Consider the following 27,071-nt stretch of genomic DNA (forward strand, 5'->3'; position numbering starts at 1 on the left):
GAAGCAGACTCCCTGCCGAACAGGGAGCCCGATGCGGGACTCGATCTAGGGACTCCAGGATCATGACCTGAGCCAAAGGCAGTTGCTTAACCAACTGAGCCACCCAGGCGCCCTACCTTAATTTTTTAAAAAAGCGAAGCCACTCAGAAATATCAAATTGCTGACAATCTCAGCTCGCCCCATAGACTCCTAAATCCAGGAGTCACAACTCCTTCAGCCAATTCACAGGTCATCGGTAGCAGTTTCATCCCTGTACAATTTTATCTAGAGCTCCTGGTGGCTCTGATGTTCTAGAAAATAGAGCAGGAACATTCTCGTGATGTTAGCTCACAGGCGGAAGCGGGAGACCGGGGACCCAACACTACAAGGAAAGAGATGTCCTCCAAGCAAATGCGCTACGGCTCCAAGGAGCTGCCAGGCCCCTGTGCGATCAGAGGCCGGCGTCCCCGCGGCGCCACAGGGGCAGCTCAGGCCCCGGCGAGCGCCAGGAACCCGCCGCGAAGGCCAGGCTCCAGGTGAGGCGGGGCCGGGGCCAAGGGCGGGACCTGGCAGGGGCCGGGGGCGGGACCTGGGCGGAGCCGGGGCGGGGTCTGCGCGGGCTACGGGGCCTGGGCCGGATGGGCGCTCGGCCAGCCGCGTAAACACTGCTGGAGCGGTGCGGCCGAGGGGGGCCCGGTGAGCTGGTGGGGCTGGGGCGTGCGGGCCGGGCCGGGTCTTCCGCCGCTCGGACGGCGCGGGGTGGAGCCGCGACCCGCGGGCGGGGCGCTGGCCCCCGCACACCCCTCTCCGGGGCGGGTCGTGGCTCCTTCCCCGGCGCGGGGCTGCGGTCCCTGAGCGCGCCTGTCCGGTCTCTGCGAGCGGCGCAGGGGCGGAGAGGGGAGCGCGCAGGGAAGCGGCGGCGGCGGCGGCGGGAGCCAACCGGGACCTCGTGGGTGGGAGGAGCGCGGGAAGCGGCCCCCAGGCCTGGGCCTACGCCGGGCTGTGTCCGCCTCACAGCGGCCCGAGCACGCTAGTGGTGGGCGCGGCGCGGCCCGCAGGAGGACTAGGCATTTAAAGGAGCAGCTCACGTGGGTCTGGGAGGCTCGGGCACGGCGTCCTTCCCGCGCTGGGGCCGCCTTGGCTCCCGGGCCGGTGGGCCTTCGAGGCAGGGGGTAGGCGAGGGTCTGACCGCCACGGTGGGGAATCGCCCGCAGGTCGGGCCTGGAGCCGGCAATTTCGCTATCAGCGGTGCTTGGCCGTTTTAAAGCCGTGAGGAGACTCCCAGAATCAAGCTTTTGAAGCTGGAGGAAACAGAAACAGGCTAGTACCCACCCTACATTTTATCGATGAAGAAACTCAGCCCACAGAGCTAACGTGGCTGTCCAGGGCCAGCCAGGTAGGATAGAGTAGAACCAGGCTCAGAACCCGCTAAGCTAAGGGTTCGCCGTCTGGCCCGAGGGTCTGCTGTCCAGCCCTGGCAGCAGACCTCAGCCCTTTGGTAGCTGGATGAAATGCTCCTGTCTGCTGAATTAATGAGTATTTCCTTTTTAAGGAATGAACTGTGGGTTCGTGGACTAACTGCGTCCTCATTTACAGATGGAGAACCTGAGAGGCATCCCCTCCAGAACAGTTGCAGAGCCAGCTTAACTCACAATCGTCAGCCTGGGCTTTCCAGCCAGTCCTGACAGTAACTTGATCAGGACCGACCCTGGCTTCTGGTATGGATGCCCTTGATGTCCATTCTGTAGACACCTGAGCCTCCAGTGTTTCAGCAGTAATTAAAGGCTCGGGATAAGCTGCTTCAGGTGTGGGAGCCCCTGGCCGTGAAGGCGGCTGTGTGGGAGCAGGGAGGTGTGTCAGCAGCTGTGTCTTCTGAGCCTGGCTGGTGAAGGGGCAGGGGTCCTGGCACCAGCTCAGAGCTGCAACCTCAGCCACCCATTGGGCAGACAGGTAGGCGGGCGGTCCAGATTCATTCCTGGGGTGTGTGAAGGGGCCTTTAGGTCTGGGGCTGGAAATGGGGGGCTTGGAAGAACGTTTGCTGCAGAGTGGGATAGATGTCATTTTGGGTTTTCAGGGAAAATTCTGCATGGTTTGGTGTTCAAGTGGCTGTGCATCAAGTCTAGACTCATACTTGGTGCATGCACGGGGGTTGGTTGAAATGAATGCCCTGTTCCTATCTATTGGAGAAAGCAGCATAAGAAAGAGCCTGGCTGGAGGCTGCCCCTCATGTGCCTGGAGGCCTGGTGTGTGTTGCCATGCCTGTCACCTGTCCCCTCAGCACCTCGATGGCTGCTCCCAGTCCCACTGCGTACACGGGGTTTGCCAAATGAGAGGCCTCCCCTACCTTGGCCTCTGAGTTATTTTTAATTTTAATTTTTTAAGGTTTTATTTATTTGAGTAATCTCTACACCCAACATGGGGCTTGAACTCATGACTCCGAGATCAAGAGTCACACACTCGTCCAGCTGAGCCAGCCGGGCGCCACAAGCCTCTGAGTTATTGATGATGAGCATAAAGTGTGTCATATGCAATGTCTCTTTACAGCTGCAGTCACACAAAAGTAGCTATTATTTTTACCAGCTACAGTAATGGAAAACTGAGGTTCAGGGAGTTAAGCCACTTGTCCTGTTAGGTGCCTTCGGTGACTAGAGCACCAGGATTTGAACCCAGCTGGCTGGGTCTTAATCTTTTGAGTTTTTGCATAGGGAGACTTCCCACATTCACCCCTACCTGTGTCCCTGCCCTACTGCCCTGGAAATTTTTATGTGCTCTCCATTAGTATCTACTTGACAAAGCAATAAAAATAAAAATAATTTTTAAAATATTTTATTTATTAGAGAGCATGAGAGCATGAGTGGGGGAAGGGCAGAGGGAGAGGGAGAAGCAGGCTCTCCACTGAGTGGGGCGCCTGACACGGGGCTCAAAGATCCTGGGACCCTGAGATTGTGACCTGAGCCGAAGTCAGACATTCAACCCACCGAGCCACCCAGGTGCCCGCCAAATAATTTTTTTTAAAGAGACCAAAGCAGTGTGTGTGTAGGTCACATGCGTGTTTCTACCGAAGATATCTTTGGCTGGTTTACAGCTGTTGCTTTGAGTTTGGGACGCTGTTTAGTTGGAGACTGGCAAGACAACCGGTGTTTCTGCAAGTATTCCCACCTGTTCCCCAACTCCAGTGGCTGGGGGAGGGCTGGGGGAGGGAATGTCAGGGCTCTGAGGCTGGCACAGGCTGCCCCCCGCCAGGGCCTGGGAGGGGAGCTTGGTCGGACATGGGCCTCACGCCTTGTGTATCCAGTGTTGGCCTCCAGGCCGGGAGGTGGCAAGACTGCCGTGGTAAAGTCTGGGGAAAGACCAGATGTTAGGGAGGAGATCAGTGTTGTCCAGCTTCTTCATTGCCTGGGAAAATGGGTTGCTCGTTCGTCTTTGCCACAATATGGTCTTCTGGAGCACGGGAAGAAAAATGCAGAGGGTGGTCGCCTTTCTGCTGTACCTTAACCAGAAAATCCTTGGCTTTGTAGAGGTAAAGATAATGCATATTTGTTCTAGAAAATCCAGGAACTGTTTTTTAAAAGGTCCTCCATTGGCTCTCAGCCCAGAGATAACCCCTGTCAGCATGCATTTCCTTACAGCACACTTCACGCATGTATATATAATCCTTTATGAAAGTATTGGATGCAGGAAGCTGGACGTGAAGTTTTGTATCCTCTTTTTTGTGTGAATGTTACGTCTTCAGATTGTTCCCTTCACAAATATTCTTGTGTATAGAGCACATGAGCATGTCATTATTTATCTGACTAGTGTGTAGCAGGACACTTTCCCACCTTGAATTGACCCGGAGAAGCAGCGCGCTGACTCCGGCCCCCTCCCTGCCATGTGGAGCCCTAGTAGCAGATGAATGGATGGTTGGATGGATGGATGGATGGACGGACAGATGGATGGACGGACAGATGGACGGAGGGCAGAGTAGCCCCCAGGCTGGAGTTGAGGGGTTGGGGGCAGGAAAGAGACTGAGTGAAACCGTGATCAGGAGGCATTTGCAATTCGGCTACCTCTTCTCTGTGTTTTGGAGAAGCTGTATATTAAAGACACACACCTGCCAGTGGCAAAGGCATGTGCCTTTTAAGGATGGGTGTGCCCCCAGAGAGCACACCTGGGGTGCTGTGCGGGCCACCCCTGTGACCGTGGCCCTGGGCCACTCCCGAGGGTGCGAGCCTCACTCGTACTCTGGGTGGGCAGTTCGCTGACCTGAATTGCAGCCAAGGTTTTGGCCCCTCTGGGCTCCAGTTTCCTTAACTATAAAGTAGGGCACTGACCAGATGGCCTTTAAGGTTGGTGCCAGCTCTGGCATCTGTCCTATGGATGTGCCTCCGCCTTTGACATAGTGTTCATGTTGCCAGAGGGCTGGGGCTAGATGGAAGCCATGTCTCCGCCACCCCCACCCCGCCAGGCCTGGGTGAGGGGTGACCTTGGCCACTGAACTCTTGTGTCTAGTGGTTTAGCACGTAAGTAACTTTCCAAGGGGGCATCAACAGCTTCCCTCCCTGTCCCGCTGTATCGCTGCTTCTGTTCCATCTTCATGGTAACTGCTGTTTCCCGAACACCTGCTCTGTGCAGGACACTTTACACATTATCCCTCGTTTCCACAGGACTCTTGCAAGGTGTGTCCATTCTGCTTCTTTCCAGATGAGGAGATGGATGGCCCCGTGAGGTTAAATCAGTTGTCTCCGTGCAGCTAGGGAGTGTGTTCAAATTCCACAGCTAGGTGATTGGATCGCTGCTTCTTGTTTAAAAAGAACCCTTTTTTCCTGGGCTGGACTCAAAGATGGCGTGTTAGGACCATGGCCTCTACCACTTTCCCCAAACTGCCCGCTTGCCAAGCTACTTCAGGACATGAGGGAGGTCTGCCTGGGGTCTGGACACTTCTGAGTAGAAGACGGCAGACAGGTGAATCAAGAGCCTGGGTTGAGGTTCAGGAGGCCCTGTCAGGGTACCCTGGGGCCTCTGATCTGGGAGGGTGGAGCGGCCCTCTATAGGGAGGCACTCTAGCCAAGGCTGCCTCCCTGGGTTGGGGAGAACCGCCTGGTGAGTAATGGTGCATCCCTGTTTGGGCTGAGGTGGACGGACAGAGGCCAGCCAGGGCCAAATACATGGGCAGCTGCCCCGGGCCAGGGGGGACAGGGAGGCTGTGGGAATTCCTGAGGAAATTTTGTCCCTTGCAAACCCCTTCCCGGTATGAGGGAGGCTGTGAGAACTTCCCGGGAGTTGTGGGGAGTGCTGCGAGGTCTGACCCTAGAGGAAGGGTCTGTGCAAACCCTAGCCACCCTCTTTGAAAGTGAGGGCTCCCCGTTGAGTTTGGCTTGCTGCAAACAAGAAACAAGGTGCGCAGGACCCTGACCTTCCTCCATTGCCCCTACTCTTCAAGGTAAATGGGGTAACTCCCACTTTGCTTCTGGAGGAGCGATTTACATCTTTTTCCAGTGAGGCGCTCTTGGTTACTATGGCGTTTTACAGTCTGTCTCTGAAATGAGAAGGTCAAGGAAACTGGGTCACAGGGTTTCCTTAATAATTGCAGGAGCTGCTGACACAGGCACACTGGGGGAATTCTCTGGGTCAGACTCACCCGGTTTGGCTAATTCAGCTTTTCGATCCCATTCAGCTGATTAATGGGAGGAAGTGGTGGCTTCTCTGGCTGTGTGGGTTTTGCATCCTATCGCGAGCCAGGCAGCCTGCAGTCCCTGGGAAGGGCTGCCCCTCCTCCCGTCCACCCGCCCTCCCGTCTTCTTCGGCCCCCTCCGAGCCAGCCCAGCCAGCCCAGCCAGCCCAGCCAGCCCAGCCAGCCGGGGCTGGTTGCTATGTGGTTGGTAGGACCTGCCATCAGGCTGTGGGGGGAGCCACTCCACCCCCCACCCGCCCCAGTATGCCTCCCGAAGGCGTTCCTGACGTCACTGGTGCCCTGATCTGGACAAATATCGAGTAAGATTGTTGATCTGCATCCATTTGGGTGGTGATTTTCCCCTCCAGAGATTTCAGAGTGCTGTCAGGCTTCAGTTCCGACTTGGAAGCAAGAGGCGTGCTGTGTTCTCCAGAGCCAGGTAAAAAGAGGGGCTGCGTGTCCACCTGTCCCCCTCACCCCCAATCCCATGAGGGCACGCAGGAGCGGCAGGATGGGAAGGAAGTCTGTCTCAATGTTGATATTCCATATGTCCCTTTAAAAAATTAATGGCTTGGGGCACCTGGGTGGCTTAGTCCATCAAGCATCCAACTCTTGATCTCAGCTCAGGTTTTGATCTCAGGATTGTGAGTTCAAGCCCAGCGTGGGGCTCCATGCTGGGCATGGAGCCTACTTTAAAAAAAAAAATGAATGGCTTAAAAAATAAAACTACAGGCACAATCCCTGTTTATAATAGAAGGTTTGAGAAATGCAGAAAAATGTGAAAAATCACCCACAGTCTCAGCGTCCAGAGGTTAACTGCGTTTGGTATTTTGTGATCTATCTTGCCAGCCCTTCATATACGAACGTTTTCTAAGAATGTTCAAATGGTTGTGAATGTGAGGGTTTAGATCCATTACATTTAACATTGGACGACCCGAGTCCTAGGCCAGAGTTGGGCATTTCCGTAATTTTCACTTTTTGGACCATTGTAAGCAACCGCAGCAAATGTGTTTTTATGAAAATCTTTTATTATTTTCTTAGGGCAGTTTCCGAGAAGTAGCATTTTAGGATCAAAAGGTATGAATGTTTTTAAAGCTTTCCCTGTTTGCTGCCCGCAGTTGGTGGTGCCAGAGGCGTGTGAGACCTAGTTTTTCCACCTTCCCGTCAGTGGTGGGCATCGCCTGGGGACTCCCTGGGCCTGGGAACCGCCTTCTCCCCCTGCAGCTCTCCTGGCGGGAAGAGCTGCTCCCCCTCTGCTGCCTCAGTGGCTCTCTGACCAGACGGGGTTTCAGGAGGAGGACTGTTCCTTCTTTCACTCCCAGATGCAGCGAGCAGGTAGTGCTGAGCAGCGCCGGGGGCAGGGAGGTGGATTGTAACAGGACTCCTGCAGTCCTGAGCTGGGGGCCTGGGGGCTGGCTGGGCTTGAGTTCCAGAGCTGGGCAGCCCCAGGAGAGGCTCTCAGCCAGGGGCCATCTCAAGGTGCAGAGCCCTGGACCTTTGGTCAGAATGAAGCTGGGGATCCACACTCGCTAAGTGGTCTAGCGTAGTGTTCAGACTGCAGACTCTGACTACCTGGGTTCAAGGCTGCCTTTGAACCTATCACGCTTCAGACCTGTCTCCTCATATGTAAAATGGGCAGGAACAGCAGTGCCCAGCTCCCACGTCACTGCGTGTAGTGTGTGCTCGGGGCTCAGCAGGTGGTGTCCCCCCAGCCCTGCCCCAGGTGGCCTGGACCCTTTGAGAAACGGCATGTTAAGGGACCCAGCCTTTTCTGAGTGCTCAGTCCCCTATCAGGTGTTCAGGGGTCTGAAGGCTCCTCACCTGTCCCCGCCCAGCCAGCAGGCTCAGAGGGTTGGGATTGGATAGGGCCCTTGTTCTCACAGCCACAAACCCCTCGGGGGGCCTGCTGTCCTGGATCCTAGGAGTCTTGGGCCCGGCGTCAGGGCAGGCTTTGGGAGGAATCTGCCCAGGGAGCCTTTGTTTTCTGGCCAGGAAGCCATGCCTGAATTAGCTCTGACAGTCCTTCTTCAAGCTCACCCTGCCGGGCGTCCTTCGGGGACACCAGGGAAACGCTGGGAGGCAGAAGTGGCCTCTGGGGACTGTCTTGTTAGCTGCTGGCAACTGGCTGAAGAAATGGAAATTGGAAGGACTGGTCCCCTCCTCTGTGTCCCCACTCTCCCCCGCGGCTCCCCTTCTCCTTTCAAGAAGCATCTGTGCTCCCTGTTTGTCCCTTCCCCTCTTGCTTGTCATTGGGAGCCCAGGGGACGAGGCAGGCCCGAAGGCTGCAGGTGGCATGCTTCTGAAGGCTGACGCCGTCCCCTGCCTTTGGTGGGGGAGGTTGCAGCCATGAGGCTTTCCATCCAGGGACCTGGATCTGTTCCTCCAGTCACTGCGGAGATCAAATGCAGGCACCCCAGGGGCCTGAGAGGGAGAGAAGAGGCGTCGTAACTGCATTATTAATTCCTACCCCAAACAGAACTGACGTGCTAGAAAACAAGGTACTGAGAGAGCCTCCCCATAATTTCAGGTCCCCTCAGACTGGGCTCCGTCAGGTTCAATGTGTCGGGTCCCAGGTCCGGCTGCCCTCCCGTGGCCTTGAGCTGACGCTGGTGCTGGGGGACTTGCAGTGAAGAGGGAGGAGACCCCTCCCCTCGTTCTGTTCACACCCCTCTTCTGTCTCAAAGCCTTGGCTGGCCCCTCCCTTTGGGACTCAGCCCTTGCTCCTCCCTGGAGGCGGGTCCTGCCTTTTCTGACCTCCAGCCTTCCTGCTACCCGCTGGGTCCCCACGCTTCAGCCGCAGCACTTGGTGGTGTTGGAACAGACCCCATGAGGTCCCCCATCCCACACATCTGTCTGCCAGGATGCCCTGCCTCCTCCAGTCTCTGCCTGGGAAGCTGTTCCTGGCCTTTGTCCCTCTGAATCCTTGAGACCTAAGACCCCCCCCCCCCCCCCCACCGCCCCACCGCCACCCGACCCGACAGCTGACGGACTCCTCCTCCTCTTGACCTTAACTGCAGGAGCTTGAGCCTTGTCCCCGTTGTGGCACCTGTCTTCTCTCTTCCTCTGTTGGTCCTCCTGCTCTTGTCTTTCTGTTCTATTATTGGAGTATAATTAACGTACTCTGTAATATTAGTCTCAGGTGTGCAATCTAGTGATTCGGCGGCTCCATACATTTCTCAGCGTGCATCACGAGAAGTGTCTCTTCTTCACCTCCACCTGTTGGCCCCTCTCCCCGCTCTGGAAACCACCCTGTGGGTCTCTATTTAGGGGCTTGTTTCTTTGTGTGTTTGATTGTTTTGTTTCTTGAATTCTGCCTGTGAGTGACGTCACCTGGTATTTCTCTTTCAATTCCTGCTCTGGTGGGTCTGCCCTGCATCAGGGAGCTGGTTCATTATTTTTTAATGAAGGTTTTATTTATTTATTTGAGAGAGAGAGAGAGAAAACAGTGGGGGGGAGGGGCAGAAGGAGAGGGAGCAGCAGACTCCGTGCCAAGCAAGGAGCCCGACGCGGGACTTGATCCCAGGACCGTGACCCAGGATCATGACCTGAGCCGAAGGCAGGTGTTAACCAACTGAGCCACCTAGGCACCCCGGAGCTGGTTCTTTTTGAGGCCCCTGTGAGACTGACCGGGAGCCTTTTGTCACAGGTCCTAGTCCGTGAGGTAAGCAGATGCGGGCTCTGCCTTTGGCCTGCAATTGGGGGATGGAGGTGAGGTCCACTAGGGAATAATCCTGGCCACAGCCCAAGTCGAAGGCCCTGCCAGGGTGAGCAGAGCTGGCTGACGGTAGAAGGAACCTGCCTGCTTCATTTGGAAGTCACATGTTCCTGGGGGGAACTGACGTGGAGGCACGCGTTCAACCGAGGCCAGGCCTGGCCCTCTGTCCCCAGTGCCCCGTAGCTCAGCCCTGAGGGCCTCTGGGAGGTGTTGATGGGAGAGCAGGCCTGCCCAGGAAGCTGGCAGGGTTAGCCAAGTCCTCCAGGGGTTGTCTGAAGCTCTTCTAGGTCCTTCCACTGCCCTAGCTTCCTTGTGCTGCTGTGGTAAGGACACTGTGCTCGAGGAGTGCACAGTGGAGCTAGGGGCAGGCCTCCCTGCAGTGTAGACCTTCCAGCCTGGCCTTCCCAGTGGGTCCTGCCCTCAGCTGAACTTTCCCACCAGACACACACAGACACACACATACCCCATCTCTCATGTTCTCGCTGTTGCCCTGCACCCCAGACTCCTTAACCCTTTTTAACTCATCTAACCCCTTCCCACTCAACAGGTTCCTGGACCAGACTCCATCTTTCCCCTGAGATGCTTGTCCCCTGCTCATGGCTCTGTGCCTGGCTGTCATCCTGGATTCTGTCCTGTTTCACCCCCACATCCAGCGCTGACAGGTGTCCTCCCAGTCCCCCCTCACTGGCTTTCCAGCCTGCTACCCCTGAGTCAGAGCCTGTCCGCCTCCCACAGTTGTCTTCAGGGAGGTCTCCTAACATGGCTCAGGAGGCCCTCACGCCTCCACAGCCCCGCCTTGGCAGCGTCAGGCTCCGCCTGGAGTGTCCATTCTTCATGCTCTCTGCCCTTTCCTCCCACCTGGAAAATTCTGTCTCCATCAGGGGTGGTATCTTCTCTAGAAAACATGCTTGATCTCTAAGAGTGACCCTTCTTCGTGCTTCTGTACCTCTTGGTGAACGCTTAGATCATATAATTGGTCACATGGGATGGTTGTTGGTCTTTTTTTTTTTTGGAAGATTTTATTTATTTGTGAGAGAGAATGAGTGAGCATGAGCGGGGGGGAGAGGGAGAAGCAGGCTCCGCACTGAGCAGGGAGCCCAACAGGGAACTCGATCCCAGGACCCTGGGATCATGACCTGAGCCAAAGGCAGATGTTTAACCGACTGAGCCACCCAGGTGTGTCTCTCTCTCTCTCTCTTTTTTTTTTTAAGGACAAACATTTCTCGCTCATCCTCCTTGTTGTCCCACCACAGGTGCTCAACAGATATTTGTTGATTGAATGAATGAGAGTGCTGACAGTTTGGAGTGGCCATGACTTTTCTAGTTGGGCCTTTTGCCCGTGGCCCAGATCCCTGCCATTCCCTCCGGAGGCTGCCGCAGCTGTAGAGGCGACTCCTGGGAAGTCTTGCCTTCCAGCAGCCACTTGACCCAAGCGTCCTAGGCGGTTGTCGGGCAGGACCTGTGTCCAGGTCTTCGGGCCACCTCCGGCCACCGCCTCAGTCCTCTGCTGCCTTTGCCTTGCAGGAAGATGGACCAAGGTCCCCTGTGCTCCTTTTTCCAGGCACTTCCCAAGGCAGGGCCATGCTCACGTTCATGGCCTCTGACAGTGAGGAAGAAGTGTGTGACGAGAGGACGTCCCTGATGTCGGCTGAGAGCCCACCGCCGCGCTGCTGCCAGGAGGCCCGGCAGGGCCTGGAGGATGGAGAGAATGCTGCCCAGTGGGTAGGTTCCCGCCAGCGGTCAGAGGCCCCGGGCTCCTGGCCCTCATGGATGGAACCCAGACATGCCCTGATGCGGGAGGGTTGGGAAAGTAAGGATGAGAATCGGTCGCCAGGGTGGGTCCCCCAGGGTGGGTGGTGGGGCCCGGTCAGTGAGGGCTCTGGAGTAGACAGCATGTCTGCAGTCTGCCACGGACCGGATGGTTCTGCCCCCAGCCACCACCTTCCTGGCACAGGTGCTGCGCCACGGAGCGTGGGAGCGAGTTTGCATGCTGGGAGGGTAGCACAGGCCCGGGGTGGCAGGGGGAGCACCGCGGAGGGTCGACGACCAGACCTGGGAGCCATGGGATGAGCATCTACCTCAGTCGTGTGTGACTGTTGAGCTGGCTGCCACTTATAAACAACGGAAGTGTATTTCTCACTGTTCTGGAGGCTGGGAAGTACGAGCGCAAGGTGCTGACAAATCTGGCATCTGGTTCTTCTGGGTCTTCTCCTTGGGTCTTCATGTGGCGAGAGGGCCAGGGAGTTCTCTGGGGCCCATTTATTTTAGTTTAGTTTCAGAGGTAAAGGTCAATGATTCATCACTCTTATGTAATACCCAGAGCTCATTACATCACGTGCCCTCCTTAATGCCCATCACCCAGTTACCCCATCCCCCCACCCCCTCCCCTCCAGCAACCCTCAGTTTGTTTCCTATGATTAAGAGTCTCTTATGGTTTGCCTCCCTCTCTGATTTCGTCTTGTTTTATTTTTCCCTCTCTTCCCCTATCTTCCTCTGTTTTGTTTCTTGAATTCCACATGAGTGAGATCATATAATTGTCTTTTTCTGATTGACTTATTTAGCTCAGCATAATACCCTCTAGTTCTATCCACGTCGTTGCAAAGGGCAAGATTTCATTCTTTTTGATGGCTGAGTAGTATTCCATTGTATATTTATACCACCTCTTCTTTATCCAGCCATCTGTCGGTGGACATCTGGGCTCTGTCCGTAGTTTGGCTATTGTGGACATTGCTGCTATAAACATCGGGGTGCAGGTGTCTGGGGCCCATTTATAAGGGCACTTATCCTATCAGGAGGGCTCCACCCTCACGACCTGGTCCCCTCCCAAAGGCCCCACCTCCAGATTCCATCACATTGGGGGGTAGGGTCCAACGTGTGAATTTTGGGGGGACACAGACATTCTGATCTTATCTCTGCAGGGCAGGAGGCTGTAACATCATGAAGTCGGGGTGCCCTGGGGGAGAGTCACCTAGCCTCACCACCTCCCTCCCCATCAGGGCAAAATAGCATCGGATTTGCCTGAAACCCCAGCTCCGTTTTGCCCACTATAGTATTTAAAATCTTTCGTGTGGAATTTTTCCTACCAGCCAGCCTTAGTCCCCATTGCTAAAATTAGAGCTCATTTCTTCCATCCTCTGAGCTCCCAGCAAGCTGGTCTCCGGTCTCTCCAGCTCAAGGCCACCGTGAGCCACTCCTAACCCCTCCTTTGCACTTTTCCTTGTCTTAGCTGAGTGTCTAGCTTGGAATTCTCTCTGCAAAGAACCGATACTGAAGCAACAGTCCTTTTGAATTTGTGTTTCTCTTGGCTTTGTCTTTGGCGGTTAATGTAATTAACAAGGCAGCAAGTGACCCTGAGTTGGCACAATTCCCAAACAGAAATTCTTGCGGATGGGTTTAGGGCAGCGTGTGCCGGTGTCCTGCCCTCCCACCTTCCTGGAGCATGGAACCGCCCCCCAGGGCTTTGGCGTCAGTTAGCCCGTTGGGGTCTGGTTCATGGCTCCCAGTTCTGCATGCCCTATTTTGTGCGTGTCAGGGGAGTTCCAAGTAATTTCTTCCTCTGCAAATTCCCAGTGTCTTACAGAGAGTCCTCATGGGTGAAGACTCTTCTAGTGTGTGTGTAATTGGTCTTCCTCCTCTGTCACCTGGCCAGTCTCCTCCCAAATCTGTATGGCTCCTTGAACAGAACTGAATGGCTTCTGAGTCCCTGAATGGAGGGAGGGGGGAGATCCCTAAACGTGCTTCGGGTTCATGAGCCACATGTCCTGGGCCTGCAGGCTGCCCTCTCCTGTGGCTGCCATGGCCCCTTCCTGCATTTGCAGTGGTGAGTGCCAGCTATAAATCTTCCTTGGTTGATTTCGTAAATGTTTCCAATGCCCTGCTATCCCAGCACTCCTGCATCTACAGCACTGCCCCCTAGGCTGGTTCTTCCATCTGGAAAGCAACACTCAAACTGCTCATTTCCAGTTCCAAAACACCTAGGCACTGCATCTCAGGGCCCACCATGGGGGCGTGCTGTGGCCCTCACGGAGCGGTTTTCCACAGAGAAGCCAGGATAGTGAGGAGGACCTCGAAGAGGACGCGGACCGCTACGTGTGCAGTGGAGTCCCTGGGCAGCCGTCGGGCCTGGAGGAGGAGCTGACCCTTAAATACGGGGCGAAGCATGTGATCATGCTGTTTGTGCCTGTCACGCTGTGCATGATTGTGGTGGTGGCCACCATCAAGTCCGTGCGCTTCTACACGGAGAAGAATGGCCAGCTGTAAGTTGGGGAGCAGGGCGGGGTTGGGGGGTCCTCTGCACCCGCAGCTCCATGCCAGGGGCCTGTGCAGAGCTGGGCTGAGAGCTGCCTGACTCCATACTCTGCTCTGTCCACTGCCTCCCCGCTGCGTGACTTGCATGGGCCCTTTCCTAACCACTCTCTGCCTCAGTTTCCTTGTTTGTATAATGGGTCCAACACCAGGAGAATGAGGCAAATGGAACAGTGCCTGCTGCTGTGTGGTGCTAAGGCACACGGGGTTTCAGGGCGGAGGGCAGGCTCCGGCTGCGTAGCCTGGGCGGGGTGTCCCCGGTGTGGGGTCCCGGGGGCGGGTGTGCCACACCACGTGACTGAACAGGTGGTTTTCTCTCTGGGCCTCTGCTCCTGTGGATGGAGACCCGCGTGGGGGCCGGAGATTTCTTAGCTGGCTTCCAGCCCAGTGAGGGAGGCTTGGATCACTTTAGTGGAAGGACAAGTGGGAAGCCACCTTTGCTCCCTCGCTTGCTGCTCTGGGGCAGTCGCCCGCCTCTGACTGCCTTCTCTGAACTTTGTTTTTAATGTTTTTAGTTAGGGAGCGTCCTTTTCATTTTGGTTTGGTTTTTCCAAAGAAAGGGGCAGGCTTGTGGTGGGCTGGGGCTGCAGAGCAGGTGGGAGGGGGCCCAGCATGCCGTGTTGAGGGAAGGTGCTCAGCAGGCAGGCTGCCGCAGTCCCGGGCAGACAGGGTGGACAGGGCGGGCGGCCAGGGGACGGCTTCTCGCGTGTCTTGGCTATGGGTGCCACTGCTGCTGGCCTGCGCTGCGTGGGGTAGGGGAGGCGGTGGGCGAGTCCTGGGCTGGCTGTGGGGGTTTGCTGGGCGCCCTGGCCTGGAGAAATGGGGAGGGCAGGAGAGCACTTTAGGGAGGGGGAGGCCTGGTGGGAATGGGGGGAGAACATTTTGGGGAGGGGGAGGGCTTAGGGGGGAGGTGTGGTATGGGGAGTGGGAGAGGTGTGGTGTTGGGGGAGGCCTAAGGGAGGGCAGGCGAACACCTTGGGGAGGGGGAGGCCTGGGGGGCCCCTTCCTTTTCCATTTGGGGCTCAGGCATCAGGCTAAGGCTGGGTGGCTCACGGGCAGGCCCTATGGAGCAGGCAGGGAGCAGAGTCTGCAGCCCGCCATCTCCCTCAGCATCTACACACCATTCACTGAGGACACGCCCTCCGTGGGCCAGCGCCTGCTCAACTCTGTGCTCAACACCCTCATCATGATCAGCGTCATCGTGGCCATGACCATCTTCCTGGTCGTGCTCTACAAGTACCGCTGCTACAAGGTGAGGGCCGGCCCCGTCTGCTGCCCCATCCTGTCCGCCTCGCCCCCTGCTGCCATATGCCTGCCAGGGTTCTTGCCCCAGACAGAGCAGACGCTGCTGTTAGATGCTGTCCCCCCTGCCCCCCCCACCCCCGTGGGGGGGTTGCCTGCTGCCACCGTCCTTGGACCTTGCACAGAATCCCACCTGGCCCCGTCCCTCACTGCAACGTTCTCCACGCCCCTTCTCACGTTCAGGAGTTAATTTTATTTCACTGCTTCTTCCGAAGAAGCGAGATGTTCTATTTTAGGGTCTCTTTGCCCCACACTTCCCCTGCAGGTTTACTCATCCTTCCTATTTCCCTCTTGCTGGCTGTGCAGGTGCCGTGCTGAGGTCTCCTAGGCCTGGGGGACTGGCAGGCCCTGTAGCTGCGGTAAGGGCCCCAGGAGCCAGAGAGCAGAGGCTCCGGGGGAGGCCCACCTGGCCTGAGCGGGGGCGCTGTCTCTCCCCGGCAGGCCGTGAGCTTTCAGACGTGGGTTTTAGGGTCTGAACCCCTGAGGCCTAAAAGAAAGACACACTGGGGGTGGCTGATTTGAAGCCATCCTCACACCAGCTGCCACCCTCTGTGGCGCAGGTGGAGAACAAAGAGGAGGCTCAGCCCAGGGACAGGAGCCCATCCCAGCCAGGGCGACACAGGGGTAGACGACAGGAGGGCTGTCGCAAGTGCTGGGACGCCAAGGCTGATCAGTGAATGATGACTTGTGGAAATAAGGCCGCTTTAAGTGGGGCTGGGAAGCAGCGTAGGGGCTGCATGGTCGGAGCAGAGGCCACGGGGCCTGTGAAAACAAGCCGGTCAGGGAATCGTGGCAGGGAAAGCCGGCACTGCCGTGGTCAGTGGCTGTCAGGCGACCCATCCCAGGACTGGTGGGAGGCAGGTCGGTGAGGTATCCTTGCAGGTTCTGTGACACTCAGGAGGGAGGTGATGGTGGTCCTGGGGGGTGAAGGCAGCTGGGGCAAGAAGGGTCAGCACGTCCCAGAGGCAGCTGGGCCACTGCCTTCATTCCAAGGAGACCCGGTTCCCACTGAGGTACCCGGTGGCCCGAGCCGGTGACTGATGGTGGCAGTAACCCCCCTGTGCCACTGAGGGCTGGCCAAGGGACTGGCTTAGGACCAACCCACCATCATCCTTGACCTCCCTCGTTGGCCAGGACAGGAGGCACATGTCTCTCTGAGGACCTGTGTATGGACTCTCAGGTGGGAGGGCTGTTCCCGGGGTGACCAGAGAACGCTCCCTCAAAGATGGCACTGACCACTCTAAGATAGCACCCCAGGGAGTCTCCCGTCACTTTTTCCTGACATTCTTTTCTTCGTAGCCCCTGTGACTACCTGTCAATATGCATATACATTTATTAGCTACGGCCCTCACACTGGCACGAAGTGTGTGCGCAGGGACGCCGCTGGCTTCCTCCCCGGAGCCTAGGGCCATGCCCGGCAGGTGGGAGTCTCCAGCACATCTTCCCTCAGGGAGGGAGCAGGGCTCTGGCTGCTTGGACCTGAAGGATTCCCGCTCCATGCATTTGCCAGGTGACCTTGAGAGAACTCTGTGGATTTCTTTGCTCTCTTTATTGGTCACACGGCTACTCAGTACCTTCCAGCACACAGTAATGGAGGAGCCTAACGAAGATTCTCAAGGCTTGGGCATCAGACCCAAGAAGCTGGGGGCCTGTGTTCATTCTGCCCATTTCTGTTGTCTAGTTCATCCACGGCTGGTTGATCATGTCCTCCCTGATGCTGCTATTTCTCTTCACCTATATCTACCTCGGGTAAGTGACCCTGTAGGCGGCAGGCTCCTCGGGCCCCTCCCTCCCCCCAACCCCCACGAGGCTCCAGTTCTGGGTGAGGAGGGCGCCCGCCCATTGGACTCCAGATTCTCCCCAGTGTCACCGCTCCAAGGGCCTGGCCTCCGATCCCTCCTCCCACGGGCCTTGACCCAGGGCAGGGGCGCTCTGTGGCGGGCCACGCATTCCTCTCTTGTTCCTGATTTAACTGAGCACAGTCAACACAGAGGATGATCTCTGTGAACCCAAGAGGGGTGCAAACCCCTTAAAATTCACATTCTAGTCTTTGGGCTAGGCCGGGGTACTTGCTCATTTATGGGAAAAGTGATCTGCTCTATTGCCTTCTATTTGGAACATCAGCCTGACCCAGGGGCCCGGAGAGACTGAAGAGACAGGAGGACCTTGTCTTTGGGCAAAGTGTCTTCCAGGTTGTGCCAGCGCATGTGTATGTGAACCAACCCAAGGATGAGATGTTGGCACACTCACCACCTTGTTCCAGAAAATACTTGAAGTGGTTCGTTGTAGGAGTCACAGAACCGGGGAAGGGGGTATTAGTAATGAAGCCAGAGGTCAGAAAAACCCAGCTTGGGGCTTAGTGGTTGAGGAGCAGGGGGTGTTGAACTATGTCTAATTAGGGTCTAACCTCTCCGCTGAGTTTCCCACCCCACGGCTTGACTCTGGTCGTGCAGGGAAGTGCTCAAGACCTATAACGTGGCCATGGACTACCCCACCCTGTTCCTGACCGTCTGGAACTTCGGGGCAGTGGGCATGGTGTGCATCCATTGGAAAGGCCCCTTGGTGCTGCAGCAGGCCTACCTCATCATGATCAGTGCGCTCATGGCCTTGGTATTCATCAAGTACCTCCCGGAGTGGTCCGCGTGGGTCATTCTGGGTGCCATCTCTGTCTACGGTAGGCAGGCGCAGGTGGGACTCAAGCCTGGTGGTGGGCAGTGGGGGCAGTGTCCAGGGTCGAGTCCTCCTCACTGGTGCCCATGAGTGGTGGGTGCTGACAGGGGCTCCCCCTCTGACGAATGCTGGATGGTCTCCCCTTTGAGAGGCTCGCCTTTGTAAGACACAGGGGCTGTGGGGCTTGGGGCTGTGGACGTGGTCACTAATGATAGCACGTGTGTTGAGTGCTCACACTGGTGAGCACTTGACACACTGGGAGGATTTGCTCCTCAGAGCAACCATAGGGTCGATCACAAGACCTGTGAATAACGAGCGCCCAGAACATTAGCTGCTCATTAACTAGTGTTAGTGTGATTCTCTCTCCCTGTCACTTCCATTTTAAGGGTAAGGAATGGGAGGCTCAGGACAGCAAGCCCACCATCGGGGTCCCTGAGCCACATGGCAATTCCTTGTTTGCAAGGAATTTAGACCCCGTTCTGGGCTTCAGCCAATGTGCATTCTCAGTGTCAGGGCTGGAAACCGGTGGGTCGGGAGCTGGCACACAGGCCACACTCTGAGCCTTGCTCGGGGGCTCTGGGCTACATTTGCCCTGGTGTTCGCGGGCTGGCTCCCCCTCTCTGGGGGCTACTTGGGAATAAATGTCACTTGCCACATGTCCCACATGTCTTTGCTCTCCCAGATCTCGTGGCTGTGCTGTGCCCCAAAGGGCCACTGAGGATGCTGGTGGAGACTGCCCAGGAGAGAAACGAGCCCATATTTCCCGCCCTGATATACTCCTGTGAGTGACCCCTATGTCTCTTCCCCAGGTGGGAACCAGGGGCTGCTTCCTGGCCATGGCTTTCAGAGTTCACTGATCCAAGGGGAGGGGGTGGCCTTGGTGATCCCAGGGCGGCCCACCCACTAGGGACAAAAACAGGCTGGATCTTGGTTTCACACAGAAGATGCTTAGAGAGTTAGGGCCAGCCGGGGCTGCAGGGGATGTGGTCCACCCCACAGCTGCGTCCTGTCCAGCATCCAGTGGCGTGTGGTGGGTAGCCCCCTTGGCCACCCGCTCGGCCCTCCACACTCTTGAGAGGGTGCTTTGGAGAGGGGCTCTGGAGGGCAGGGGTCTGGGGGAGCAGGTGCACCTGCTTTTCGCTGGGCTTCCTCGACGGCTCCGTGGCTGGTTGCAGTTAAGTCTCTGAAGGGAAGGCACACGGGATTGCTGCTGGCTGCGGGGCCAGTGTGTAGGGATTTGGATTTATATATGCATTCAACAGACAAGCATCAGCTCCACACTTTGCAGCAAGCACAGTGCTGGGCTTTGGTGGTGCCGCAAGAAACAAGACCCACGTGGCCCCTGGCCTCACAGGGCTCAGAGCCCTGTGGTCCTAATGCCCTCCCATCTATCGATGGGCATATTTGAGGAGTGAGCCTGAATACCTGGGGCTCAGCTGTCTGCAGGGTACAGACCGGCTGCCAAGTGCGGATAACGTCTACAAAGGCAAGATGGAACTTGGATTGGGAGCTGTTGGCAGGTGGCCCACAGCCTAAAAGCAGGTTCGAGGCTGCTCAGAGAAGCAGAGCCACGTGTGGGGGGCTGAGACCGGGCTCATACCTGTGTTCACCATCTCTGTGCTCTGGGGGAGTGCACGTTCTCAGAAGGGAGACGTGCTTTGTCAAAAGATGAAGTGGTAGGGGAGCTGAGGACTTTAGGGGAGGAGTGGGGGTACTGTTTTGTGTCAGGTGGTCAAGGAAACCTCTGTCATAAGGTGACATTTGACCGGAGACCTGCCCTAGGAAGCCCTGGGGACAGAGTTCCAGCAGAAGGCCCTGAGGTGGGTGCGGCCTGGTGCACTGGGGAGCCAAAGCTGCCGGGGGACAGAAGGGAGGAGGGGGCAGGTCCAGGGGCGCAGGTCCAGGGGCGCTGGGGAGCTGAAGCCACTGGGGTGCAGAAGGGAGGAGGGGGCAGGTGAGGGGCCGCTGGGCCTTGCAGGCCATGATGAGCACTCGGCTTTCACTCCTTAGTGAGCTTCACGCCCTGAAAGGCTTTGGACCGAGCTGACATGAACATTTTAGCAGGATCACTCAAGTTGTTGAGGGGAGAGCAAAAGTCATGGTGACAAGAGTGGAAGAGAAGCTGGGTTTGGGGGTGACCAGCAACCCAGGAGCTGGGGGGGGGGGGCTCTGGCCCCAGGGGAGTGGTAGAGGCTTTGAGACGAGATATTTTGGAGGCAGAATTGGCAGGATTTGTGATGCTTGGGGTGTGGGCTAGGAGAGAGTCAAGGATGTCCGTGCATCATGGGGTCTGAGCAACAGTAGGGATGGAGGTGTCACTTAGTGAGAGGGACAGGGTGGGGCCAGCGGGGCCGCGTGGCCGCCATGGGGAATGTTCCAGGCGAGGTGTGCTCACAGGATGGCCAGATGGAGACTTGGAGAGATGTGTGTGGTGGGAGTTCAGGCGAGAGTTTCCCAGCCAGAGAGAGAGAACCCAGTCAGTGCTCCCGACCCAGCAATCCCATCCTGGACGGACATCCAGGGGAATCAGACGCAGGATCTCAAGCATATGTCCGCACACCCATGTTCGCAGCAGGGTCATGCACGGTAGCCAAGGGCCACGGTCACGCCGATGCCCATTGACGGACAGGTAGGTGAACAAAACGTGGTGAACCCACGTGGTGGAGCATCACTCAGCCCTGAAAAGGGAGGCGTTCTGACACGTGCCATGTGGATGAGCCTGGAGGCCACCATGCTGAGTGAATGAAGCCAGTCAGACGAGGAGATGCTGTGGGATCCACCTTTATGGAGCATCTAGAGAAGTCAGGAACTGGAATGGTGGGGGAGGGGAGGCGGTGTTCAGAGGGTAGTTTCAGGGCCAGAAGATGAGCAGCTCTGTGGTCTATCTCACAACAGAGTGGATATAAAAAAAAAAAAGCCCAGGAAAGGCATTGTCTGCCCACATCTGGTGATTCTGGACCCCTCCCCCAGGGGGCCCCGAACAAGCGGCATAGGCACGTCCCCGCTGGAGGTGATGGTTTCTGGGGATGCTGCCTCCCAGGCCCTGGGGGCAGCCTCACTCAGCAGCCCCTGACGCAGGACCTTTTCTCCTTCCACAGCTGCCATGGTGTGGACGGTGGGCATGGCCAAGCTGGACCCCTCCTCCCAGGGAGCCCTTCAGCTGCCCTATGACCCCGAGATGGGTGAGTGTCAGGGGACTGCACCTGCACCCAGGTCCACCTGGCCTGGCCTCTATGGGGGGTGCAGGACCGGGAGGCGCGTGCTGGGGACTGAGCGAGTGGGGGACGTTCAGCTCTCCTTACCTTTCCTCGTTATGCGTAGCGGAGAGCCTTTCTGTCTGCGTCAGGGCGGGGCTGGCTGGTGGGTGAGGGCCGGGGAGCCCTGAGCTCAGAGCTCCCCCTGACTGGACTTCTGTCTCTCTCCCTCGCCCCCGCCTCACACCGGGACGGTCACGTTCTCTTTGTGGACACCCAGAAGAAGACTCCTATGACAGTTTTGGGGAGCCCTCATACCCAGAAGTCTTTGAGCCCCCCCTGCCTGGTTCCCCAGGGGGGGAGCTGGAGGAAGAGGAGGAAAGTAAGGCGCCCATGCCCAGAGGGTCTGCGTGGGCCCAGGGGTGGGGCAAGGGTGGAGCTGGGGCTCCCTGAGGTCGGGGGGGGTGTGGGGAGAAGCCCCTTCTCACGTCAGAGATGGGCACAGAAGTCCAGGAGGAGCCTGCACAGGTGGAGTCCAGGCAGTCTTCCTGCTAAGCCACGTATTTACCAGATGTGAGCGAGTGTGGATGGTGTGTCTCTACTGTGCTGGGTGCGAGCAGTAATCCAGGCCTGGCTCAGGTGTACCGGGCATGGGTCCTGATCACCCACACTGGGCCAGGAGGACCATGCGGGAGAACACGGGGGCCAGAGCACAGTGACCCAGCTCCTTGACCTGCTCTCGGGGGCCCAGGGGAAGTTACCTGAGGTGGGGACTTCTGAGCTGAGCTCCAGGGATTGAGCTCTGGGAGCAGGGGACACAGGGGTGGGGGTGGGGGTGCAGAGGCTGGGGGGCCGGCAGTTCAGGGTGAGTTAGAGGAAGCCCAGGCAGGATACCCAGACCAGAGATGCAGACATGGGACTGGGAGGCTCGTTGGGGCTCAGAGGGCCTCCCAGATTGAAGTGGGGGTTCTGGCCTATGCACTATGCACAGCCACCAGAGGGTTTTGAGTTTTGTGGGAGGAAGGACGTGACCCAGAGGGGGCAGAGTTGCAGATGGTGGAGAATTCCATCCCAGCACGCACTTGCATGGCCTGAGGAGGTCCCAGTGTAGCCGTGGGGGCACAAGGTGTGGGTTTGGGGCTCAGGGGCAGACTGGGCTGGGCAGCCACTAACAGCCCTGCCCCACGCTCCGGGCTGCCATGGGTTGTGGAACACGGGGTCCCACGTGCCACCCGGCACACAGTAGGTTGGCCATACCTGTGTCCTGGTGGAAGGACTATTTTTATCCCCTTGGAAATGTGCCCTTGGGCCTGTCTTCAAGACCGTCTTCCACACAGGCCCTTCCCTGTCTCTCCCTGGGGGTCACTACCCAATTCTGCCCCACTACCCCTCCAGTTTCAATAATTCGCTAGAACGACTCACAGGGCTCAGGAAAGCGCTGTGCTCACAACTACAGTTTTATTATAAGTGAGACAACTAAGGACCGGCCGTGTGAAGAGATGCAGAGGGCAGGTGTGGGAGGGTCCTGAACTCTCCCTGTGGAGAGCTCTCTCCAGGAGGTATCAGGGCATGTTACACACACACACACACACACACACACACACACACACCAGAGTCTTACTGGGGTTGTGTTATGTAGATGTGACTGAATCCTCGCTGGGGGCCTGGCCTGTCCCCCCAGAGGCCAGCTGGCTCCAGTCCCCGCCCCCTTCTCACAAGGTTGGTCTTTCTGGTAGACCAGCCCCTCCTGATCCTCTCACTTGCATGAACTCAAGGGTTTAGGATCCTGGGTCTCCTGAATAACAGACACTCCTGTTACTTGGGAAATTCCAGGGATGTAGCCTCCCTCCCAGGAAGCAGGGACAAAGGCCAGAAAAATTCCTCGTGACCCAGCAGCACAGGCTCGAGGAGGGAGCCTTGGGGAGCAGCTGAGGAGGGCTAGCCCTTGGGGTGTATGCAGCAATCAGGGTGCAGCTGAGATTCTGCCCTGGAGGCAGCGGGGAGCCCTTAGTGGTTTGTTAGCTAGCATTTGAGGTGGACCCTGGCTGCAGGAGGAGCTGACCCTGCTGGGAGACCAGGCCCCTGGCACCAGTGAGGGAAGAGCCACGCAGGCTCAGGCTGGGAGGAGATGGTGTGGGAGGGGCCAGCGGGAGTGTGGGGGTGACCCAGGGGCACATGGGGCATGCAGGGCGGACAGCTGGAAGCATCTTGGGACCTGCAGGGGGACACTCAGCAGCCACATGGAAGGGAAGCTCATTCTGTTTGAGGCCAGGGTTTGAGTCAGGGCATCACATACATGTCAAAACCTGGGCCTGAAGGGGGGCCTGGGGAGGGTTCAGGTCGGAATTAGAGACAGAGGGGCTGAACCTGGGTCTGCACAGTGAGGAGGAAGGGAGAGTGCCAGAGGAGGACCTGAGGAGGACGGGGGACTGAGCAGGGAGCAGCCTGAGGCCGCGGGCATCCACGGGCAGTGTGCTGGCCTCCCCTCTGCACGCTGACTGGTGGGGGACCTGGGGCTTCCGGGCCTCACAAGTGCACAGGACGGGAGCACAGAGCTCTTCTGAGAAAGAAGAGATAAGGAAGAGGGGAGAGCGGGAAAGGGGGGGGGGGGGGGGGGAAGAGGGGGACTGACAGACCACAGTGAAGAGCGTGGTGGAGACAGACAGCTGAGGAAGGAAAGCAGGCTGGGGGCAGGAGCCAGCCTCCGGAGGTCTGGTGGAGGGTGGCATGGGGTCCAGCCCCAGCCAAGGAGCCCCCGTGAGCAGGAGGAGGCCGCAGAGGGCCAGACAGGCAGCTGGCCCGCACGTGCGACTTTGTTAGATAAACATTTGTACCGTCTGCGGTGAGCAGTTCCCTGTAAACAAGTACTCCGTCCGGGCAACCCCATCTAAAGGAAACAGAAGCACCCTGTGAGTTTTCGAGTTCTCATTTACTGTCGGCAAGAGATAAGCTTATTACCAATTACGCTTACCTCTTTTTAAGGGGAAGGGTTGCCAGAGGAGCTCTAAGCACTGTATGCACTCTTGAAAGTAGTGAAATTAAATTTCCTAGAAAATATTTCTAACATAAACTTAGCAGTAAATTGTACAGCCTCCCACTGACCCCTGAAAATACATTTTATTTGCTCTTTTCTTACTCAACTGTCAAGCACCAATTTTACCCAAATTGTCAGAAATGCCAGCTTTTCACAGCCCAGATGGCAGGTGGCCTAGCCCAACGGCCCACTCTTCCCACTGGCTGCTGGTTTTCCGAGGCAGCCAGTCCTTGCCCTGGAGGCCAGGTGAGGTGGGCTGGCAGCGACCCTGCCCCAACTGGGCCCCCACGGGCCCCAGGACTCTGGCCCCAGGTCCCTTGGATCCCTTGGGGCAGGCAGAGTGGCTGGAGTGTGGGCTGGCGTCCGCCTTCTCCACCACTTCCTCTTGGGGCTCCCGATACTAACGGGTTCGCTCTCTTCCCCATACAGGGGGTGTGAAGCTTGGCCTGGGGGACTTCATCTTCTACAGTGTGCTGGTGGGCAAGGCGGCAGCCACTGGCAGCGGGGACTGGAACACCACTCTGGCATGCTTCGTGGCCATCCTCATTGTGAGTGGGCCGGGGGTGCACCTGCCCTGTCTTCCCGGTGGTGGGGGGGGGACCTGGATCTGAGGGGAGTTTCAGATGCTGCTGTCCCTTGGAGGGGCAGGGTGGTGGGGGCTGGACAGGGCTGCCAGGAAGCCCCTCGAGATGAGACAGGCTTACAGGAGGGTCCAGGCAGGGCAGGTATGGCTGGGGGGCTCTGGCATTATGGACCATGCACGTGGCCATGCAGAGGCTTGGCCGACTTTGTGTGCAGTCTCATGACATCTGTGAGGCAGGGAGGGGACCCCGTCACTTCGAACCCCAGCAGTGACTCAGTGTGGCCAGATACCCATGATGGGGAAGTGTCCTAGGAGGATTGCATCTGAGAGGTGGAGGCTCTGAGCGGCAGGTGCTCTACTCTCTGCCCTGGCAAAGCTGGGTGTCACAGGGCGCCGGAAGGCTGAGGCTTGTGTTCCTGGGGATTTCCTACCTGCCCACAGCATGTCAGGGATGGAGTAGCGGACCCCCAGCCTTCTCCACCTCCAGACTGTCTGACATGAAGCCCTGCCCTACCCAAGGACAGGGCAGCTGCTCTGGTCCCCTGTCCCCTCCCTGGATCACTGCCCCCATCAGCCAGGGCAGGACAGGACAGGCAGCCACTTCCATGGGGATGGGTCACATGGCATCTTTGGTTCTCTAGAGGCGCCAACTGCTGAGACCCTTACCAGCCTTTCCATGGAGCTTGTCCCACTCTTTATAAATACACATCCCTCGAGGGGAGGCTGCCTGCCACTGGTCTCGTTGCCAGGTGGGGGCGGTGGTCTGGTAGAGCAGCGCCGTTCTGGGAGTCAGGAGGCTCCTGCGTTAGCGTGCAGGGTGTTAAATGGGGCGAGCGCTCCCCCCTTGGGTACGGCACAGAGCTTTGAGAGCAGCCCTCCGCGTCCTGCAGGGTTTGTGTCTGACCCTCCTGCTGCTTGCTGTGTTCAAGAAGGCGCTGCCCGCTCTCCCCATCTCCATCACGTTTGGGCTCATCTTCTACTTCTCCACGGACAACCTGGTGCGTCCGTTCATGGACACCTTGGCCTCTCATCAGCTCTACATCTGACGGGGGTCGGGCATGGGGCTGGCAGCCGTGGGAAGTTGTCATGGGTGCCCTCGTATAGTTCTACGCTCTAGTGCCATATGTTTTTAAGACATTTCTTTCCTTAAAAAAAAAAAGTGTCCTGTTTACTTGGCGAAGAGGAAGAACCAGCTTTTTGGTGCTAGTGGTTTTGTCACCTGACCATGGCTCACTGGCCAGAAGCACCGGTGTTCGGTCTGGAGGAGCCCAGGACGGCTATGCCACGTGGGGAGGACGTGGAGAAGTCGCCCGGCCCCACACCGCAGCCTGGGATGCTCCGAGGGCCAAGGCGAAGGAAGGGACCAGGAGTTCATGCTTGGGATGGCACCTAGCACCTGCCCACTCCTGCGGGAGAAGAAAGCCGGTTTGCCCTGCGTGGAATGTCCCCAACGCTTTGTCTATGATGTCATCGTTATTTTACTACCTTTAGAAATTGAGTCCTATTCTTGTTAGGCAGTTACTGTTGGGAAGTGGCTTAATATCAATAAATAGATGAATCCTCTTGGAATGCTGGAGTTTGGCGTGTTTGTAAGTGTGGACCTTGCTTCCTGCGTCTCGTGGCCTCTCCTGGGAGGACATGTGCTCTGAGGACAGAGGGGGAGATTTGCTCCGTTGCCTCACTGCTCATGTCTGTCTGCAGTCATTTCTCCAAGTAGAAGGCTTCCTAAGCCAGGCTGTGTGGAGCCAAGACAAGCAGTGTTGCTCCTTGACAAACCACGTGGGAGGCTGGATGGGGGCCTACGTCTGGAACCCACTGTTGTCCCTCCTGTGTCCATCTCTGGGCACTGTGATTGGGGCGTGGACCCGTCGGCTTCTCCCTTTCCTGTCCACATCGGCCCAGGCCATGGAGAGAATCTCAGCAATGCTTCTGGCCGGGGCTCGGGTGCTCGAGGCAGTGCTGGTGGCCGCTGGTGGTGCAGTGCAGTGCGGCTGGCCGGCCGCTGAGCCAACGCAGGGCCTTGCAGTTCTGACTGGTAGACCCACATCCTCATTCCCGAAATAACGTGAGTACTGAGCAGTTGGCGATTTATCATGAGAGAAATAAAAGTGTTTTGATGTTTGATGCAGCTTGCCGTTCCCTGGACTGTTTGTAGAAGTGCAGAGGGGATGCAGGAACCCGGAGGCCAGATGCAGACTGGTGGGGGTGGAATCCGGACACCATCCGCTGCTGACTGACTCACGGTCAGAGCCCAGGGTGGTGGCAGGCATCACAGTGCAGAAAGCCGACAGCAAGTTGGAGTCTCAGAAGGGAGTCTCAGAAGACGAGGGCTGGTCCCTGGTGGTAAAGGGGAGGAAGACCGCAGATTAGCTTGTTCTATTTGGCAATCCAAACAGTAGTTGGGGGGTTGGGGGGGTCCCAAAGATGAGCTTTAATAAGGTCTGATTTGTTAGGTGTGGAGAGGTCTTTGTCAAAGGGCTGGCCAGGATGCTGGAGGTGCAAACCACATTTAGGGGTACAAGCAGAGGGTGGAGGGCCTCGCGTCCAAGTGACCGACAGGGAAGGAGAGAGGAACAGTGCCCATGAAGAAGGCCAAAGACGGGAAAACAGATGAATATGAGCAGGCCCCAGGGTGT

At 57.4% G+C, this 27,071-nt stretch overlaps 1 protein-coding gene across 9 annotated transcripts; it reads left to right on the plus strand.

The window, feature by feature from the left end:
• Positions 1–363: 363 nt before the first annotated feature.
• On the plus strand, positions 364–26,004 carry PSEN2 (presenilin 2). Of its 9 annotated transcripts, none has more exons than XM_032389440.1 (12): positions 593–675; positions 1,576–1,697; positions 10,909–11,069; positions 13,389–13,603; positions 14,712–14,904; positions 16,636–16,703; positions 17,408–17,628; positions 18,307–18,405; positions 20,723–20,806; positions 21,099–21,200; positions 24,282–24,400; positions 25,326–26,004. In XM_032389440.1, the coding sequence occupies exons 3-12, from the start codon at positions 10,929–10,931 to the stop codon at positions 25,479–25,481; spliced, it is 1,398 nt and encodes a 465-aa protein (XP_032245331.1). In that variant the 5' UTR covers positions 593–675; positions 1,576–1,697; positions 10,909–10,928; the 3' UTR covers positions 25,482–26,004. The 9 variants fall into 9 exon arrangements, with proteins under 9 accessions (XP_032245337.1, XP_032245332.1, XP_032245331.1 ...); XM_032389447.1 differs by having other exon boundaries at positions 21,102–21,200; XM_032389448.1 differs by having other exon boundaries at positions 14,763–14,904.
• The last annotated feature ends 1,067 nt before the right edge of the window (positions 26,005–27,071 follow it).

Source organism: Phoca vitulina, unplaced genomic scaffold, assembly GCF_004348235.1.
Source record: "Phoca vitulina isolate PV1807 unplaced genomic scaffold, GSC_HSeal_1.0 scaffold54, whole genome shotgun sequence".
NCBI classification, from domain to species: Eukaryota; Metazoa; Chordata; class Mammalia; order Carnivora; family Phocidae; genus Phoca; species Phoca vitulina.